At 58.9% G+C, this 20,389-nt stretch overlaps 1 protein-coding gene across 2 annotated transcripts in view; it reads right to left on the bottom strand.

Annotated features, from left to right (window-relative positions):
* The window catches only part of ZFPM1 (zinc finger protein, FOG family member 1), a 75,133-nt gene that overhangs the window by 8,883 nt on the left and 45,861 nt on the right, over positions 1-20,389 (bottom strand). For both annotated transcript variants that reach the window (XM_054588825.1, XM_054588826.1), the window contains exon 4: positions 9,307-9,440. In XM_054588825.1, coding sequence (XP_054444800.1) covers positions 9,307-9,440 — 134 coding nt within the window. The remainder of the gene's footprint in view (positions 1-9,306; positions 9,441-20,389) is intronic.

Raw genomic sequence — 20,389 nt, 5'->3', positions numbered from 1 at the left:
CCAAGGCTGAGGTGACCACCACTTCCCTTTGCGCCTCAGCACCAGCACTGGATTTGTGCTCCTCTGCTTGGAGTTCCCTAAGCTCAGCAGCTCGGTCCCGTATGGAAAGGTATGGCACATGTCAACATTTGGGTATGCTTTGTTTTATGTAAATAAATGTCTTTTACTTAGAAACTTGGTATATCAGGACCTTGAACTGAAAAACCAGTGTCACTTGCTCTCACCTGGAAATGCTACAACCTACAAGGAGGTGGTTTCGTGCACCCGCAGGCTGCCCACGGCAGTTGCTGGGGATGCTGCCATGGTGGGACGGCCAGGGCCGGGGCCGGTGTGTGGGGTGTCCTCTGAGAGGTCCCGGCACCTCCCGCCGGGTCCGAGCCCCTTGCACTCTCCTGGGCTTTGGCTGTGAGGACCACAGGGGCTCCAGAGCTGGGCATTAGGATCCTGTCCAAGCTTGACCTCCCCCACTGTGACCTTGGGCAAGGCATTGCCCTCCGGCAGCCCGTTTGGCCATCTCGGCACCTTGTTCCCATACTGTGGCAGACTCGGGGATCAGGCCAGTGTGTCGGGCATTCCTGGTAAAACCCAACCATGTCGGGGCACCCTGCTCATCGAAGCAGCTATGTGGCTCAGTCGTGGACTGGGTGAGCAGAGCGTGGCTGGCCAGTGGGTCACGGAGAGCCCCGCCCATCCCACTGCCGCGCGGCAGCCCTCCCCGGGCCTTGGCACCTCTCTGCAAACAGGTGATGCCCCTCCTGATCGGAGCCGTGGCCCGAGCCTGCGTGTTCACTCTGGACCCATTCTCGTCCTGCCACCTGCTTGCAGGGCACATCTCATCCTTGGGTCTGTGACTCAGTTTCTCCTAGGACATTGGGAAGAAGCAATCTGTGTGAAGCCCTCCTTTGGAACAGTGCCTGTCCGGTGTGTGACCAGCACTTGGCAAGCCCCGGCCACCAACACCCTTGCATTTGCATTCCCTTTGTTCGGCATGACATGCCAGGCTGGGCCGTGCCTATGGGCCCAAGAGGCTGGTGTCCACTGGGGCACCAGGCCAGCAGTTAGTAAATGTCAGCTGTGGGCATCTCTACCAAGGAGCCTGCTTTGGGGCAGGTGGCGCTCTGGTCTGAATAGACACCTGGTGATGGTGACACTGCAGAGCAGGGGGTGGGAGCTGGACGCCGGCTGGGGGTCCCTGCTGGCGGGGAGGTGTGCTGAGGCCACCGTGGTGGGTCAGGCCTGGGGCAAAGCAGAACTGGTTGAGGGTGGCCGGTGCAGTGGCGGGCAAACCAACAGGGCCAGTAGCAAGGCAGAGGCTGGGCCTCCTGAGTCTCTAATGAATATTAATGAGCAGAGGAGGGTGAAAAAAATTAATCTGCCTGATCCTCCGATGGGTGCTGCGGTAACGATATGAAATCTAATTATTCGTCCCAATATTTCTAAACCCTCAAACTGAGACTGACAGCCTCCTGGTCGGTTTAATGCTTATCACTCTCGGGAGCGTGTGTTCACAGCATGATAAAAACCCCTGCGCTCAGCTTTGCTGACGCTGCAGAACCCCTAATTTTCCGTGTACATCCTAAGCCAACAGAAGGCAGTGGCGCCATGTCCCCGGCCAGCTCTGTGCCTTCTGCCCAGAGCAGCCCATCCCTGTGTCTTGACGGGTACTGAGCTCCTGGGCTTGGTGGTTCCCCTGGCTGGGCTAGGTGACCGCCCCTGTCTGTGAGGGCAGGTGCGGGAGGAGGGGATACAGGGGCTTAAAGAGGGCCTTGTGCTACACCCCACACCTGATTTCCAGAAGTGGGTCAGGAGATCCGGGGCTTTATGACTGACATTCACCCTCATGTTCTCTCAGCCCTTAACACTGGGGTGGGCTGGCCCCTCCCCCTTAAATGGGAAGGCTGGAAAAGGGTGGGGCACCACTGTCTGAATGGCAGCACATGCCTGCACTTGGCCCTGAGGGGTGCTCGGGCCACCGTACCCTGGTTCCTGGGGAGTGTAGCATGGCCTTGCCCAGCCTGCCCCTACCCTGCCCCCCAGCCGCCCTAAGCCAGCCCCCCATGTCTGCTGGCTGCAGCCTGAAGGCCACCTCTCGGACCCCAGGAGCATGTCGAGCCCTAGGGGCTGAGGACATCCCAAGAGGGGCAGGTTTCAATCTCTGCTTCCACTGTGGAGGGGCTGACGCAACATGGGGCTGCCCCATGTTATTTTCTTTCTTTTTTCTCTACTATTTTCTCCCCAGTTCTGAGCAGCCCAGGGAACACAAGCCCTTTTCTCTTGTGGTGAAGGCGGTGGGCCAAGGCAAGCCCCCTTCCTGGCTGCCCTGCCTGTGGGCTGTGGGGTCCAAGCTTGCGAGGGGCTATTCATAACCCCCTGCCCTGCCCCGGCCCTTCTGCCAAAACCAGCAGAGTCATGTGAACCACCAGCTGCTCTCCCTCCCTGGTTGCCCCCCCTGCCGCGGTGCCCATTCTGGGTCCAGTTCGCTGGACAGGCCCTGTCAGGAGTAAGCGAGAAGCCCTGCCTGACCTGCCTACAGCCCCTCAGGGTTGCCCCGGGCCCTCCCTCCTGGCTCCAGGCCGGCCCCACCCAGCCCCGGGATAACGGGCGGCCACTTTAAATTCTCTGGGTGCGTCTGAGAATGCTCCTTGTTTCCCAACAAAGAGGTCAGTGTCTGGATTCTCTGCCCGCTGATAACCATCGGAAACCCTATCTCCACCGCATCCGCTGTGACAACTTTATCTGAGGCTGTTCCCAAACCTCGCGGTGCTTCTCATGAAGCTGCATGGAAGGAGAGGTGGGGGCCCTGTTCTGGGGGAGGGTGGCCTGGCACAGGGAGCAGATGTCCCTGCAGGAGGTCAGCAGGGCCACAGGGCCCCTACCCACCAAGGTTACTACAGGCAGGTTCGTGGGAGGGCCGGTCTGGTGCCCCAGGTGGGCTCTGACTGGGCTCCCCAACCTCTGTGCTTCAGCCCATCCAGAGAAGCCCCACCCATTTCAGTCCTCAGGCCCCTCTCCTCTCCCCAGACCCTGTGAAGAACCCATTTCACAGGAGGAGACTGAGGCTCACAGAGGTGAAGGCCGCCCAGGACCACAGAGGCAGCCTTGTGTACACAGGGTTAGAGCCCAGGTATGCATGATCTTCACTGAATCACTGCATCCTATTCATTCATTCATTCATTCATTCATTCATTCAAAAACAGTCCCAGAGGGCGAGCTTTGTGCCAGGCGCAGGGACACTGTGGAGAGAACACACAGTCCCTGATGTCCCAGCGTGGATGATGGAGCGGAGAGGCCAGCAGGAAACAAGACATGGAGGCGAGGCGGGAAGTGCTGGAGAAACAGGGACAAGGCTGCGCAGGGCTGAGGCCTGGCGGGGGCGGGGGCAGGGGCTGGGCAGCCGTTGCCAGGGCAGTGGGGCGAGGCCTGAGGGGTGAGTGGGGCACTGTGCGGGCATCTGTGGGAGGAGGACATGATGGGGGTGAGGGAGACAACAGGGGAGGGGACAACAGGGAGAAAGAGATGGCATGGACGAGGACCTTTTCTTCAGGGTGGCCCTAGGGCTCAGGTAGGGAGCCAGCCATTAGGGTGGGCCTGGTGCCCTTGCCCTGAAGGGTGGGAGGTGGCCAGGGCCGGGACAGACTCCTCCGAGGAAGCCTGGGTCTTTCTGGTGTGGCAGGAGAGGTCCTGAGTCCCTGACACTAGCTGAGTCCTCCTCCTGGGTCTCCAGGGGGCCAGCCTGGGTTGACTCGGTAGCTAGAGCCCCTTCATGCCGACAGCACCTCCCTCACCCTGTGGCCCTTTCCCAGCTCCCACAACTGCAGGCAGGGAAACTGAGGCACATGGAGAGGAAAGGTGCCAGGGACCCAGGAAGGCCAGGAGCAGCTCTCCTGTCTGCAGCCTGTCCTCAGGAGGACACCCCACACTGCTCTTCCCTGCCCTGGTGCTCCAGCCAAGCCCCGACCCGAGCACCCTCAGGGGCCGCCCCACATAGGGCCAGGGGCCAACCTGGCCTGGCCCGGCCCTAGCTCTGCCAATTGCTAGCTTTGTGGAGTGGGCTGAATATGGCCCCCCAAAGATGTCCCCTGGGAGCCTGAATGTGACCTTGTTTGGGAAAAGCATCTTTGCAGATATGATTAAATTAAGGATAACCCAGAAGAAATCGTCCTGGATTAGCTGGGTGCTTCCAAAGTCCAATGACAAAGAGAGACGAGGAGGCAGAGGCAGGACTGATACATCTCAGAGCCAAGAAACCCCAAGGACCACCAGCAGCCAGCAGAAGCTGGGGAGGGGCCTGGAATGCATTCTCCTTCAGAGACCCCAGAAGACACGAGCCCTGCCGACGCCTGGCCTCAGAACTGGGAGAGAATGAATTCTGCTTAAGACACCAAGTTGTGGCATTTTGTTGCGGCAGCCACAGGAAACTTACATTCTGGGGCCCTCTCTGAGCCTCAGTTTCCCCATCTGCACAATAGGGTTAATTGGAACAGCTGCCTCAAGGCCAAGGAGAGTCATCAGTGTCAGGGTAAAGCTCTAGGCCAGGGCCTGCTGGGGAATGACCGCCATCGTCCTAGCGACCTACTGGCACCAGGGGGTCTGGACCAGGCTGCACCTCACTAATGTGGGAGGGAGAGGGGAGCATAGCCTCAGGGCACTTCCTTGCAAGGTCCCATGTGGCTGCTGGGTCCACTGGACAGAGGATGACAGGCTGGAGTGGTTAGAAGAGGCTCTTGGGAACAACGGGCAAGGATGGCCCACGGGGCTGTTAAGTAAGGAGGCAGGGTTGGGCAGGGACGGGGGGAGGCATGGCCAGCGGGCCAGCTCCAGTGCTGCCTTGCTGTGCCCAGACCTTAGTGGGTAGCAACCACCTGCTGTCAGGGTGAGCCCACAGCATGTCCTGTGTCACTGACTCTTACTTTCCAGGTACGAACAGGGCGGTGCAGCCAGCAGCACCTGGAGCCATGGGGGCAGGCCGCCCTGAAATGCTAGGAAACATTTCAGCAGGTGAGCAAAGCAAGACACAGGGCGGCCTGCAGTGCGTCCCCACCTGGGTAAAGAACTCGTGGCACCCCACAGCTGGGCACCCCACACCCAGAAGTAACGGGAAAGCAGGGCAGTGAGGGGTGGGGTGCGGGGATTCTTCCCTATTACAAACAAATGTAAATGAGAATCAAAGGAGGAGAGAGGGGCGTCACTGAAGTGTACCCGGGCACCCTGCCTCAGCTCCCCTCGCCCCCCCAAGAGGCTCCTGGTCTGGGCTGGCCCTCCTGTGAGGTTTGCCTCTGCCGTGGCAGTGACCCCTGACACCAGCCTGGGAGGCTTCCCACATGGAGAGCTGTTCAGAGCCCAGGGCCCCAGCCCCGCCTCCATCTCCATCTCCAGGTGAAGGACCAAGGAGGCCGATGCTCTACACTGATCCCTGGGCAAAGACTCACCTGGGGCCACACGGCAGGACAGGTCCCAGGGAGTCCTGCTTCACCCTTGCAGGCAGGGTCTTTTCCCACTGAACCTGTCACCCTGCTTGGCAGCCATGGGGTCCTTCCCAGGTCTCACTGATGTCATGGTGGCTATATGGCTAAAGTGGGTGAGACTTGGGGGTACAAATGGACAGAAAGATGGGCCAAGCCAGTGTGGGCCAAGCTGGAGGTGAAAGCTTGTTCATTCATTTGCTCATTCGCCCATTTGCCCATCCATCCATCCATCCATCCATCCATCCATCCATCCATCCATCCTGAACATTTCGTTTGCATCTGACTTTAAATTTTAGAGCTGGCTGGGCCTCCAAGCCCTCATTTCCAACAGTGGAAGCTGTTATTGGATCAGGGAGGGACCTGCCTGAGTTAACACAGCAGGCTGGTGCCAGAACCAACTCTCAACCACCGCCAGGCTCTGTGCCCTCTGTGTCCTTCCTGAAGCTCCCACCCCTAGAGTCCAGCCATCCTGTCCCTTCTTCAGTCTGCGAGAAGCTCCCCCCACCACCAGCAGGAAAGGGTCGCCACACCCCATCGGCGCCCCTACTCCTGCCCCCTCCTCCCTCTCGAAAGAGTGAATACCGCTTGTCGGCTGATAGGAGGATCTGGGGCAGGAGGTGCTTGGGGGAGAGAACTGGGACCCATCAGCTGAGCTCGATAAGGGGCCCGCTGAAATGTTAGCAAAAATATTTAGACAATAAATGAAGTATCAGAAAGGCACGCGTATCTTTAAGAAATCAATCATCTTGTACGGTGCGTCTGGACACTCGGCGCCAAGGCAGAGATAGCGCCTGCTGGGGAGATAAGGGTTAATCAAGGATTTAATTCTGCAGGAGATAAAGCTGCAGGGAAGAGCAGGCGAGGCTCCTTCCTCCCCAGGCTCCTCCGCAAGAGCCTCAAAGGTTGTTGGCTTCTCTGGTGCTGGCTCCCTCATTCCCCTCGGCATTATCTCTCTGCCTGGAGAGCGTTTCCAGTCTCGTGCCAAGTCTCCCCAGGCTGACCTGTGCCCCAGGCCCAAGGAGGACAAACCCCCAGAGGGGAGGGCCGAGATGGAGGGGACAAGGCTGGCGCCCGTGTCTCAGGCCCCTCAGCCCTGTCCTTACGGAGCCTGCAGGGGTCTTTGGGGTTGGGCAGACAATTCTCCCTCTGCTATTTGATCTGGGTGGCTCTGGAAAGTCACTTAATCTCAGTTTCCTCACCTATAGAACAGGGGCAGCAGTCAGTCCCTGCCTCTCAGGGTGGGAGGGAGGAGTAAACGAGGGGCTGTGTGTATGCAGGAGCACACGCCTGTCCATCTTGGAAGGGGCCGAGGAGAGACGTGCAGACCCCGCTCAGAGCGTGCTGAGACCCCCGCCCCTCAGCCACCCCGCCTCTGTCCTGTCACTGCTCACTGGTTTTCTTGACACTTGGAGAATTAGGAAACCAGGGCCCCAGAGCTCTCAGTGCCCCCCATTCTTCCTTCTAACTATTAATGCCCCCCAACAGCCTACCCTCTGAAGAGTCAACTGTTACTTGAATGCCTCCAGTGACAGGAAGCTCACTGCTTGAAACAATACAGCCTCCATCCCACAGTGGAGCCAAAATCAGTCTCCTTCCACAAAGCCAAAATCCAGCCTGGAGCTTCCACTGTCTCCTCCCAGCTTGGGGCCACAGGACAAGAGGATCATCCCTGCTGCAGGCCCGCTGGTTCCGGTGCCTACTGAGCCTGGCCTTGTGGCAGGCGCCGCTTGTGGATCATCTCTTTCGACCTGCTCAGCTACCCTGGGAGGCAGGCAGGCCTCTGGCTTCCCCACCTCACAGACAAGCTGCAGCTCCTCTGAGGGGGGCGGGGAGGTCTGCAGGCTCAGTCCTCAAGGACCCTACAAGGCTTCCTGTGTCCCTGGAGGTCCCAAAAGGTAAGGAAACAAGCTCAAAGAGGCTGGGGGCTTGTCTGGGAGCACACAGCAAAACAGCCATGAGGTAGGAGACCCTGGGATTTGGACCCTGTGCCTCAAAGGTGGGCGGCTCAGCCACAAAGGTGGGTGCCCTTGGTCCTGGGCCAGCCTCCCACCGACTCGCTGGGTGGCCTGGGCACGTGTCTGCCTCTCTGTGTCTGCCTGCTCAGCTGTGACCGCCATGGTGGGCAGCCCAGGGGGGGCCTCAGCTGGGTTGCACATTTGGACCCGGGGGACTTCTCCAATCCCCTGAGACCCAGACCCAAGCCACAGATTCTGACACAATGGGACCCGGAGCCCAGGTTTTATGGCCCGTGGCTATGCATGCTGGTCCAAGGGTCTGCAGCTGGGGATTCTGCCTGCAATGCCATCAGCCCTCAACACTACTGCAGGCTGAGTTCCTGAGGCCCTGGCTTCCGCAGCTGAGAAACGGGGGATTGCCAGGTTGGAGCCAGTTAGGGCTTTTGGGGCAGCATTTAACCTGTAGGTGCTGGTGCGGGTGGGGGAGAAACATACCCAACAACCCCACCACTGCTTGATGACTACATGTAGGCTGATCGGAGACCCACAGCTGGGGTCTTGGGACCATGAGACCCAGCAACCACTAGCTAGTCTGTACCCTGGATGAAGCCATACCTGAATGCCCCACCAGGAATCAAAAAGGGCCTAGGCCATGGCTATGGCCGCATATTTGGAGCACCTGAGCCTGAGCTTGAGGGGACCAGCTTGGGGTACCACTTGGCCTCCCAGGCAAGGCCACTGGGGCTAGGAGGTGTTTCCTGAACACTCATCATTCACCGGCTGCTCCCAGTTACCATGATAGTACATGCTGCCCATTTGCTTCCCCATACCTACTCACTCACTCCTTATAATTGATGCTCGCTCTTAATTGAATTGTATTTTAAAAGGAGCATTTGTACCCCTTGCAAGAGGATGCCATACCAACCTGCCGTAAATAGGAGGCAGTTTAGAAGTAACACTGAAACAAACGACAACCTGGAACTGTTCTCATCCAGGGACAGGGTGGTGTCCAGGTGGGGCTTCTTAGTCAAAGAGGCAGATTAGCAGGTGCTGAAGAGGGTCTGAAGATACTCAGGCACCAGAGGGACCCTCTCCTTGTCCTCAGAAGGGCCCACAGGGACGAAAACAGAACAAATGTCTCACTTTCTGCTGCAGCTGTCCTCAAGTGCCCAGAAAACCTCCTAGCTTACCGCCAGGGGGGCCTGCCCATAAAGCCTTGGTTGGGGGTGGGGGAGTTCCTGACTTCCTCCCCAGACACACACAAGGTCCAGCCCCACAATTTGCCTCCTTGTTGCTTACTCCCCTCGAAAGGCCTTCTTCTTCTCTGCCTCACCAACTTCTACTCATCTGTTAAGGGCCTGCTTAAAAAAACCCTCCTCCAGCCCTGAGTTGGTTGGGCATCATGTTGCAAAGCAAAAGGTAACTGGTTCGATTCCCGGTCAGGGCACAGCGTGGGCTGTGGGTTTGGTCCCTGGTTGGGGTGTGTATGAGAGGCAACTGATTAATGTTTCTTTTGCATCAATGTTTCACTCCCTCTCTCCCTCCCTTCCTCTCTCTCTAAAAGTAAATCAATAAATTCTTTTAAAAAATTGTCCTCCAGGAAGCCTTCCCTGTGTCACCCAAGGTCCCATAGACCCTGCATCACCTCCTCCAGGAAGCCCTCCTTGTGCTTCCAGGCAGTTAACCCTCCCTGCCTCAATACCCCCCTGGCCCCAATACCCACATCCTCTGATATGTTTTACATGTAGTGGTGGGGGGTTCTGGGCTGGAGTCTACCCCAGGCCCGGCTTGGGGGGGGTCAGGAGGGCCTGTGCCCTGGGTGGGATGCTGCCCTGGACACTACCTTGCAACCGGTGGGTGGTCTAGCCATGGTTGGGGCTCCTTACCGGTTCTGCCTGCCTGGGGGATGAGGTTCTGCTCTGGATGCTTCCGTGGAATGGGCCCCAGGACAGGCCCTCAGCAAGGCTGCGTCGAGCCCGCACGCACCTCTGCCCATCCTGCAGGACTTGCTCCAGCTCGTCTGCGGGGAGAGACATCAGAGGTGTGAGGAATGCCCACCAGTGACAGCCCAGCCCTGCTGCCTGCCCAGGTCTAGCCTACTTCTGCAGCCTGGTCCCCCAGGAGCAGTCAGGTGGCTGCCGGGCAGAGAAGGGAGTGCCGCCCTGTGGGCCTGGGCCTGCTTTACAGGGATGGTAGCTGGTGCCCAGCTCTGGGGGCCAGGTCAGCCCCTCTGGTGAGACCTTTCCTGAAGACAATGGGCTGCAGAGATAGGACAATGAGGGGTGCCTGCAGCTGGATTTGAGCAGGCAGGTGCATAGCTTGAACCAAAAGGTATTTCTACCTTGAACCATAGCTGCTTTATCAGGGACATGCATGGCCTGGGAAGCACAGTCACTGTGCCAGTAACACATATGGTCTGGGGACCACAGCTGCTCTGTCAGGGACCTCTGTGACCCTCACGCAGCCCAGGGTAGCACTGGCAAAGTTGCTTGTGCTCAGGATGCACTCATGGAGCCAGGTCACCCCTGCTGCCTATGCTGGGATGGGAACAGAGAGGAGGACAATGATGTTGATGAGACCCATCTCCATCCCCTCTGCAAAGGCAGCTGTGGAAATGCTGGGTTTTGCTTCCTGCATCTATAAGGTTGGATCCCCAATACTTCCTCCTTCCTTGGGTGGTACGAGGATTGAATGAGTCGCCCACCTAGCATGTTTAGCACAGTGCCTGGTGGGGCAGCTGAGGTACAGAGCCAAGCACTCCCCACAAAGCCCACAGCACAGCCAGAATCTCCACCTGGGTGGTGCGGAGTCCAGCTCCATTCACACTCTGAAGGTCAGCGGGGACCCCAGCATGCTGCTGGTCCCGCACTGCCTTTAGGACCTCTGCTTCCTCTCCGGAAGGTCTGGACCCTGACTCTCGCTGAGGTCCTTGGCCAACCATGGCCTCTCTGATGGTCTGTCTCCTGGCTGAGGCTCCCTGAGCCATGGGCAGGGCCATACTCTGGGCTCTGCCTGCTTATGTGGCCTTGGCCATGACTCCGTGGCATGGCTGGAGTAGTGGCATCCGCTGTAGAGCTGGCGTTCTGCCATGTTTGCCCAGACAGATGGGCCTCAGCGGTGAGCGCCTGCGATGGTCCTTCTCCTGGGGCAGGACCTTGGGGTTGGACAGGGTCCACAGTCAGGCTCCCGCGTTCAGCCCAGGCAGGCCACATGATCCTCATGACCTTGTATAGTGGGCTACATGGTGGCCCCCAAAAGCTATGTCTACCCTGAACCTGGGATTGTGTCCTTATTTGGAAAAAGGGTCTTTGTGGATATTATCAAGTTAGGATCTCAAGATGAGACCATCATGGATCACCCAGTGGGCCCTAAGTCCAATGACAAATGTTCTTGTAAGAAGAGACACACAGAGGGGAGACTCGAGGAAAAGGCCGTGTGAAGACAGAGATGAAGTGATGCCGCCAGGAGGAAGCTGCGGCGGGGGCCCCCGGACCTGGGAGAGGCAGCGACGGCCCTCCCTGGAGCCTCCAGAGGGACCGCGGCCCTGCTGACACCGGATCTGGGCCTTCTGGCTCCAGAACTGTGAGGGAAGAGACTTCTGATGTTTTTGAGGCACCAAGGCTGTACGCATTTGTCAGGGCTGCCCTGGGAGAATGACGCCTGCATGCTACCTCTCCTCCCCGGCCTTGGTGTCCTCAGTGGGCAAGGGGAGAGTGGTGGGCCACGCCCTCAGACGGCAGCACCTCCATAGCACACAGCCTCTGCTCACAAAGGCCAGGCCACCTTATGCCTCAGGTGCCACCCAGGCTGCCTGGGCCCACGGAGGCCTCATGTGGCCTGGCCAGGTCCCTGAGCAAGCGCTTCTGTGGCGGCCCCACTTCCTGGAGCCCCGATTGGGCAGGCTGTGGCCTTAATGGGCCCGATTATCAGATAACTGCCGGCCTAATGGCAGAGATAACGTGTAAATATGCCAGGAGGCCCGGCTAAAACGTTCTAACTGGGTCCTTGTCTTCCCCAGGGCAGATAAGATGGCAGGAGACCAGGGCGAGGCCGAGGAGGCCGGCGCCCCTTTATCAGCCCCACAGAGAAGGGGGCAGTGGCCAGCTCTGTCGCTTTGTGGCCTGTCCACAAGGGTCTGAGTCCTCTGCCAGCCCCCTAGGATGCCTGGGTCCCAGCCCATGGGCCTCACCCACCTCAGGCTCTCAGAAACAGGAACAGGAGTGTGGCTCAGCCACATGCGGTCACCCAACCCTGCCCAAGTGGCCCTGTGAAGCTGGCCTCCTTAAAGCCCCTCTGCACAGATAAAGAAACCAAGGCCCTGAGAGGACACACAGCTGGCAGTGGGATGTCAGGATCCAGACCCAGGCCACCTGGCTCCCAATGCGGATGCAGGGTCTTGGCCCCATGTGCCCTGGGTATATCTGGGTCTCCGGTCCTCCACCTGGCCAGCCCTCAGGGGGGTGTGTATGTGTGAGGAAGACGGGGGATGAAGAGGCTGTCTAGAGATGAGCTCGCTGGGTCCTCATTTGCCTGTCCAGCCATCTGACAGATGCAGGCGCTGCTTCTGAGGCTGGCAGGGAGCCAGCCATGGGCTGCCGATGGCCAGTGCACTGACCACTCGGGGTTGTAGGATCAAAGGGGAAGCACCCAGAATCCTAACACAATGGCTTATCCTACCCTGACAACTAGACACTCACTAAGCCACACAAAGGTCGGCCTGCACTTGGGCCTCTTAACAGGCTCGCCCATTTGCTTCCCTGGGCACTAGTTCTCCTGCTGGGGCCACAGGCAGGACAGGTGCGGTGGCCATGACTCCTTCTGTTAGTCACATATTTTCTTTTCTGTGCGCGGAATGTTCGTGTAGGAGTTGTTCCTGGCTTTGCTGGTCATGAAGCCCCCATGAGGAGACACTTTCCATCTAAGGCTGGTGCCCACCTTCCTGTGGGAGGAGGAGCTCAGAATTCAACTCAGTCTTTCCATGTGTGGGCCGAGACTCAGGGACATGGAGGTGGAGGAAGGCAGCTGGCCCAGAGCATCCCGCGAGCGACAGAAAGAGTGGGGCAGTCCCAGGCATCCCAGCCTGCCCCTGCTTGTCATACCTGTCGGGGCCTGCGGTCCCTTTCCCGGAGCCCTGGCTCTGGTTTGCCCCCCACCTGCCCACACATGTACCCACAGGCAAACGACCGTGCTGCCTAATCAGAGCCTCACGGCTGGCGGGCCGAGCCTCCCAGATAACAGCATGGCTGGTGTTTCCCACGGCCGCCACTCCATCTCCTGAGTATCACGCATTGCCAGAGAGGCCTGGCTCCTGATAAAGGCGGCTGTTCTGCATGGCTGGGGACAGAACCCACCATTCTGGGCTAGCTGGGGGCTGGTGAAGGCCCAGGAAAGGTGGGGTGGCTGGGGAACTGAGGGACCTGGGCTGGGGAACTGAGGGACCTGGGCTGGGGAATGGCAATGATCACCATGGCAATCCACCTCCTGGGTGTGGGGAAAGCTGTTTCAGGCGCCCCCTGTGGGTGGATGCAGGGCCATGGCAGGTGCCTGGCTTGGTGAGGGGTACATGGCCGGATCTGATCTGCAGCTCGCCCAGGGTCCTTGTGCAGTGTGCAACCTGTGCAACTGTCTGTCGTAGCCCTGGTGATGTTCAACACCCGTGTGCTCAGATACCCCATTTCCAGCTCCAAGTTCCTGCCCCAATCCTCCCATGGCCAGAATAGGCTCAAGCAGGCATCAAAGTGCAGTTAGCACGTAGCAGAGACCGGCTTCCAACCGCAAGTAAAACTGCATCAGAAAAGTGGGGGTGGGTGGGACCACTTACTCCTGGCAGACTGGGTATCCCGCGAGGGTTCAGTTCAAGGCCAAGAACGAACAAAGGCGGAAATTGGCAAGGGAGAGGGGCTGAACGGTGGGAGACGCTGAGCCAGGGGTGGCAGCTGACAGGGAGAGTGACAGGCAGGAAGATGCAGTTATTTTTAAATAGCCTCTGTAAGAGTTGGAGGACCCAGACAGCGGTAACTGTGCAGATGGCCAGTTCTCGACCACACTGACAGGAAACCCAGGGCCCAGAGAGGCCCAGCAGCATTCAAGCCACACTGCGAGGTCAGGCTAAAGGTGGGCCTGAGATCCAGGTCTCCGGACGCATGGCTCAGTGTTCCCTTGTGTAGCACCCAGGGAAAGGACAAAGGAGGCACAGCGTCTGCCCTCAGGGGCTTCCAGGAAACACTGATGGTAACATCTCTAATGGTGGGCCAGTCAGGGTAGGCTTCCAGGTGGAGGTGTCCTCTTCCTCCTCAGCTCCAGCCAGGTACTGGTCAATTCTTCTCTACTCTGTCTACCCTGGTCCCTGGCCCCTCAGCTGGAGAATGAGGGCAATGCCATTTATCCCAAGTCACAATCCCCACATGATTTCTGGCCATTTATTGAGCCTTAGCCAAGGGCCTGGCACAATCTACAGAGATTCTTCCTAGTTGCACTGAACTTATTCCCCAGTGTACAGAGTAGGAGACCTAGGCTCAGAGAAGTTAAGCAACCAGACCAAGATATACAGTAAGCAGGCAGGAGGTCACGGCCACGGCCTCGACACCCCATTCTGGGCCAAGGCAGGAGGTGATGCGGTACCGCAGGCCAGCTCTGAGATCTTTTGTCCCATGGCTGAATTCCTGCTGTCCTCAGTTTCCCCATTTGCAGATGGCTCCCTCTGGGGGTGGGGTAGACCCTGATGCCTGGGTGGACGCCCCACCCCCATGGGGATCAGCCCATCACTACAGGCACAGCATTGGGACAAAAACTAATTCATTCTGGCAAACAACCCCACACACATTATTTCCAAAACAAACATGCAGCACGGGATTCAATTTCACCCCCAAGCCTCTGTGAGCAACTAGATGAAAAAATTCCGGTTTTGCATTATTTATATGATTTACACGTCTATTTAGGTCTCAAAACCTCAATGGCATCCCAAGGGGATGGCGAAGGGAGGCAGGGCAGAGTGTTGTCACCCAGGCCAGCTAGACCCACTCCTGGGAGCCCAGTGGAGGGGGTAGCTGGGTGAAAGAATTGGGGTGTGGACTCAACAGGCTGGGGCCAGGGCCTGCCTCTGCTTGCCTCTCACTGAGCCTCAGTTTACCTGCTGGGTTGGCAGTTGTTCGAGTAGAGGCCCAAGTGTTGGTAGATGTGGCCAGCATGGCTTTCCTCGCTGGGCCCAGCCCAGGGCTGCCACTGAGCTGCTGCCCTCAGCCTCGGCCCTAGCTCTGCCCGCGCTGGAGCCTGTGGCGGCCGCCCTCAACAACCTGAACAAGCCAGTGAGGGGTTCCACTCCTCCCACTTCCTCCTACAGAGGGGGCCCAGAGAGCTGGAGCAACTCCCTCAGGGCTGCACAGCAGGCACCTGCCCAATCCTGGCCTGAGCTGCTTTCTGACAGAAGACCCGGGGCTCTAACCTGGACTACCTGGCTGCAGAGCCCACTGTGCCTGGCCTCCTGGGCCTCAGTGCCTGCCCTGAGCGATGGCCCCAGCAGGCTGGCTTGCAACTCTGACTTGGGGCAGCTCTATAGGTTTGCGAGTGTCCATGAGCTTAGGGGCTGCCTTCTGTACCCTGCTGGCTGGCCTGCCCTTTATGCTAATGGCCGATGGCCTCCAGAGCACAGAGTCCAGCCACTGGGCAGTCCCTGCCCTGAATGGTGGGCTGTGGGATCGGCATGTGGGCGCTCACCCTGGGGTCACTGCCAGCACCCACTTATCTAATCAGCCTCATCACTCCCACTCAGCCCCGCCCTGTGGCTCCTGTGGGCCAGCTGGCCCTGGCTTTGTGGGGAGTGGCCCTATCTCAGGGATCATGCTGTTTGCCTTTGATAAAAGTCATAGAAAAGAGAGAGAAAAAGGAGCAAGAGGGAGGGAGGCCGGGAGGGAGAGAGAGAGAGGAGGAAAACCCCAGGATGAGCAGCACCCCTTTCCCCTCAGTGGGGTTTTAAAAGTTTTCCTGGGTGTGGGCCCAAAGTGGGGCTGGCGGGGCGACTGTGCGGGCCCTGAGAGTGCGTATTTCCAACACACCCTGTACCAGCGTGGAAACCAGGCCCAGAGCAGGCAAGCGGTCCTGTTAAGGCCACACAGCAGACTGCGGCTGGCCCCTCTATTGGCTGGCACAAGCTCTCCTGTTATGGCATGGTCTGCAGACCTGTTCACTCCCCATCTGCTCAGCCCCTCCCACTGCGATGCGCCTCACTGGATCCCCCCAGGATCTGGAACCATGGGGACGGTGCCCATTTTACTGAGGGTGATGTGCTTGTCCAAGGTCACCAGCTCCAAAGTGCAGCCCTTAACTCGGCCCTCCTGACTGGGAAAGCCATGAGCTGGACGGCAGCTGAAGCCCTAGAAGGACAGGAACAAGGACAAGGGGAGGAGGAGGCTGAGTGGCTCCTCCTCCTGACCCATGTGGCCACTGCCATCAAGGGTCTGACTGTCTTCTCTGCATCTTTAGCAACTGACCTTGGCTCTAGGACCTGTGGCTGTATCCTACCACTGCCATCTCCCAGCTGGACAGGTCACTTCCCTTGCTTCTGTTTCCACTTGTGTGAAATGGGGTATAAGAGCACCTATCTCCCAGCTCACAGCAAGGTGAAAAGACATAATAAAGATGGTACATGCAGGACAGGGCCTGCACACAGTAAGTGCTCAATAAGCACTCACAGAAGCATGGCCTGCAAGCAGGCCCGGGGGTCTGGTTGGGTCAAGCGCAGTCCCTGCATGCTTTCGGCCGGGCTCTCAGCCCCTCTGGGCTGGGGCCCCATCTCTAAAAGAGACAACACCAGTGCCTGGCGCCCCGGGACGGCCAGTCCTTGCTTCCGAGTCCGTGGTGGCTGCCAGGGTGTCGGGACACAACTGCAGCCACTACTAACTGCCGGCATGCTGGGGGATTTGGGAGCCACCCATGGGGGTGGGCAGAGCCCTGGTCCCGTGGACACACAAACAGGGGAGACAGGGGTCACAGGCAGGCACAGAAGGCCACCCCCTGCATGGTTGTTGTGAGGTGCAGGTTGAGAGCCTTCCAGATGGAGTGGTGCCCCCTGACACCATGAGAGCCCAAGGCCCATGGCTGGTCCTCTTCCCTTCTGCTCTGTGAGCGCTGGGAGGGGCAGGTTTATTCCAGGCAGATGCTGTGGCCTGGCTCACATGTGACCCTCCTGTGATCTGGCTGGAGGGGTCAGATCCAGGCCTGGGGAGAAATGACCAGGAGAAGGCAAGTGTCCATCAGCTTCTTGGAACATGCCCACGTGCTCGGCCCCAACCTGTTGGTCCCTGTTCCTTTTTCTCTTTTTCTCTTTTAAATTTAATGACATTTATATGAAGTGATTTGGAGGAAGATGGCTTGAAGATTGTGGGGAAGATGGTTAAAGCCCCCAGAGTCCTTGGTATGGTGTTTTGGGACTCAAAACATAGAATATGACTGGTGGCTGAGCGGGACAGAGCACTGTACTGAAAGCTCGTGCAAGTGATTGGTCTTGTTCTATTGGCCCCTGTTCTTGCTTGCATTTAAAGGTGGGACCACAAGGCCCAGAAGAGGGGGCGCCTGGCTCAGGGTTCCCATGTGGAACTGGCAGACCCTTGTCCTGGGGCATGAAGACGGCCATGGGGCTGTGTCTGGGTGAACTGGCAAGGTCACAGGACTGAGGACAGTCAGCGGTTTGTTCCCAGGAGGCGTACCCGTGTTGCCAGTTACCCGCAGGCCTGCACATCCGCGGGAGCTGCGCAGCTTTTCCCATTTGGGCCTCTTTCCCCAGGGTGGGGCAGTAGCAAGACTCCCAGCCAGCACTGCTCACAGGCTCGGTGCTGACCTTCTCGTACCCTCCAGGGCATGAAAAAGGCAGTCGTGACCACGTATCCCGGAGCCTCGGGACCTGGAGATCCAGAGCTACAGGGCGCCGGTCAGCCAGTGTGTCCCCTGGATCAAGGCACACCTGACTGTCACACCAGGAAACAAAGAAGGGCAGAGCTTAAATTTAGCCCCGGTTCTGTCACCAGTGGCTGGCATACCTTTGGATGGATCCCGCCCCATCTCAAGCCTCTAGCTCTTACCTACGAATTATGGGGACTCCATGTTGAGAGGACACGGCTAAAAAAGCTTTGGGGAAAAAACCGTGGGGTCCCTGTCCCATGCTCCCTGCCAGTCCACAGAAGCAAGGCTTGGGGAGGCTAAGGGATTGTCCAAGGTCACATGGCCAGCAAGTGGCACAGGCAGTCAGTTGAGCTCAGGTCCCTCTGACCCCAAATACATGACCCTAACCCAGGCGGTGTGCCCTCACTCACCGTGAACCTGGCACAGCGCATGGCTGGCATGCTCTAGGCCTTCGGCACAGTCCTGGTCCCACTTCTCAGGTGGGAGCAACTGCGCTGAGAGGGGAGTAAACGATTCTGGTGCACGGGCTCTGTGCACGGGCCACACCCCCAGTGTTGAGGCTCTCTCCCAGGCCCCACCCCAGGCCCCGCAGCAGTGGGCACGGCCAAGGTGGAAGGAATAATCTGACACGTGCTGCTCTGGAGGGAGGCAATTGTGACAGGAGGGAGGGGGCCGTGGGAGCAAAGCCACCTGAAGCCTCGGCAGATCGGGGGCTCACAGCCTGGGTGGGGGTCTCCACCCTGCCTCTGGCCTGGGCATCCCCACAGAGCCCCTCAGAGGGCCCGGCCCCCACAGGAACCCCAGAGGGTTCGGGAGCTGTGAGCTGAGGACGTGAATCAAAACCGGGGCCTGCTGTTGTCATTTAAAAATAAGGCTTCACATACAGTCTGGGATCTCTGGCCTCGAGGGAGATATTGGATGCCGGGACGGAGCCAGGCTCTGGTTCCTGAAGGGCAGGGAACCGTTCGAGCCCAGCGCCAGCTGCTACCCCTTGGACAGTGACCGTCTCCCCTGAGTGATGCCCCGCCCCCTGCCCCTATTCTGGCACAGACCCCAGGGCCGCACTTCCATCAGATCCTTTTTGTGTTATTTTATGATATCGAGTGCCCAGCACTGGAGATGTGGATGTGACTTGTGACCAAGCCCAGCGTCCATTTCACTGATGGGGAAAGTCAGAGAAAATTCCTGGGAACCTCCCGACCCTTTACTCAGGGCCTTCTGGGTGTCCCGGTCCCACCACCGTCCGGGGAAATCTCTGGCCTCTCTGCTCCCACCCTGGTGCCCTCCTGTGGGCCTTTGGGCCTCTGCTAGCACCCAGACAGCCAAGTGCTCAGGCTAGAACAGTATGCAGAGCCTGAGTCCTCCCCGGAGGAGGGGTTTCCCTCTCATTTTAGGTCAGAGCTTTTCAAAGGCTTCAAGCCCGGAACCTTCTTAAGAAGTTTCCCATAGACCCTATGCTCACAGTGGCTGACTGCAGGGAGCGGAGTGAGTCTTGCCCTCCTCCCATGGTGGGGGCACCCCTGCCAGGGTAACCAGGGTGGCCTGCCCAGCCCACCACGCCTGCCTAAGGCTTGCTTTCCACTGGTATGGGCTGAATGCCCACCCACTGGGCAAAGTGGCATCTCTTGAACCCTCCCTCTCCTGTCAAGCCCTGCACAGTGGCTGTACAAGATGGGGTGGCCTGGGACCAGGCAGAGCTGGCAGGTGACATTACTGGGAGCCAACGGCAGAGGGGGCTCGTATGTTGCTGGCTCCACTGTGGGCCTGGGGCAGGGGCAGCGCGGAAGGCACAGTGACCACCACAGGGCCAGGGTAGTGGCGTGCTCCAGTGCCTCTGCGTGCCTGAGCGACCTCATGCATGTAGCCCCGCTGATGCCCTTGGCTACTAGCCCCTCTGCCCCCTGCCTCATTGTACCCTGAGTGCCACCGCCCCCAGCACTGCGGAGTTGACACTTGTATTTTATTAACTCTGTCTCTCCATTAGAATGTTAGCCCCTTGGGCTGGGGTTGCCAAGGGCTGTGTTCTTATGGTCCTGGTAGAGCTGGGGACCCAGCAAGCAGCTGTGTCTGGAGGATGGTGGTAGGAGGTGGAACAAGAACTGGGCATTCCAGTCCAGTCAGCAAGCACGGGCCTGGGAGATGGGGCAGCTGGTCCTGCTGGGCACGAGTGGGGCTCCGTGCCAGCCTCCCCTCTGCTTCTGTTCTCACCTCCCAGCCACCTGCCCTCCTGACCCTGGGGAGGGGCCTAGGCACTCCGGGCCTCCTCACAGGGGTGGCTCTCAGGCTGCCCGCCCACAAAGAGGTGGTGGGCAGGGAGGGGGACCGCCGGGACTGGAGTCCACTGTGGATCGGCCTGCCGGCCAGCCAGGTGAGGGATGAACAGGGAGGGCAGCCTCAGGTGCTAGAGCCCCCGGCCCTGCCCCCACCCCACCTGCCAGCTGGTGCCTGTGAACTTCTCTCCTATCACTGGAACATCACTGGGGATTATTGATTTTTTGATATAGAACAACAGCCCATCTTTATCGGGCTGAACCCTGGCCCCGGCTAATGGTAGAGCTGGGACCGCCTGGGAATAGCCCAGAGAGCAGGGTGGGGCTGAGCTCCCCGACCTGAGCCCTGCGGCAGCCGTTCCCCACTATTGGTGAAGCCCAGAGACCTATCCCGGTGAGGGGTGACCCTAGGGAGAGGGGGGTCTGCAGGGCTCGGACGGAGCAAAGCCATGGGCAGCAGGGGTTGCAGGGGTGCCACACTCAGGCCCAGAAGTGCCCTTTCTGAGGCCTTATGGGAAGCTTAGAGTCTCGGGGAGGGCTGTGGTGGGGGGTGGTCTAGAGCTCTGATCCCCATCTGAACCCCACGATGGGGCTCCTTAGGGTGGGATGTGTTTCAGATACTCAGCCCCCTCCAGGCACAGCCAGGAAGACTGGCTTAACTGGCAGGGGCAGCCACGGGGTGGGCGGTGGGCCTAAGGCTCCTTAGGGGTCGGTGTGTTGGGCCCAGATCACTGCCCTGACGTTGCTGAGTTTTCCAGCAGGCCCCCGCATGCTCCCCCTCTTGGATGGCGCCTCCCCTCGGCCT

Source organism: Pteronotus mesoamericanus, unplaced genomic scaffold, assembly GCF_021234165.1.
Source record: "Pteronotus mesoamericanus isolate MK-2021 breed Mesoamerican mustached bat unplaced genomic scaffold, CSHL_Meso_final scaffold_165, whole genome shotgun sequence".
NCBI classification, from domain to species: domain Eukaryota; kingdom Metazoa; phylum Chordata; class Mammalia; order Chiroptera; family Mormoopidae; genus Pteronotus; species Pteronotus mesoamericanus.
This window is presented reverse-complemented; position numbering and strand designations above follow the sequence as displayed.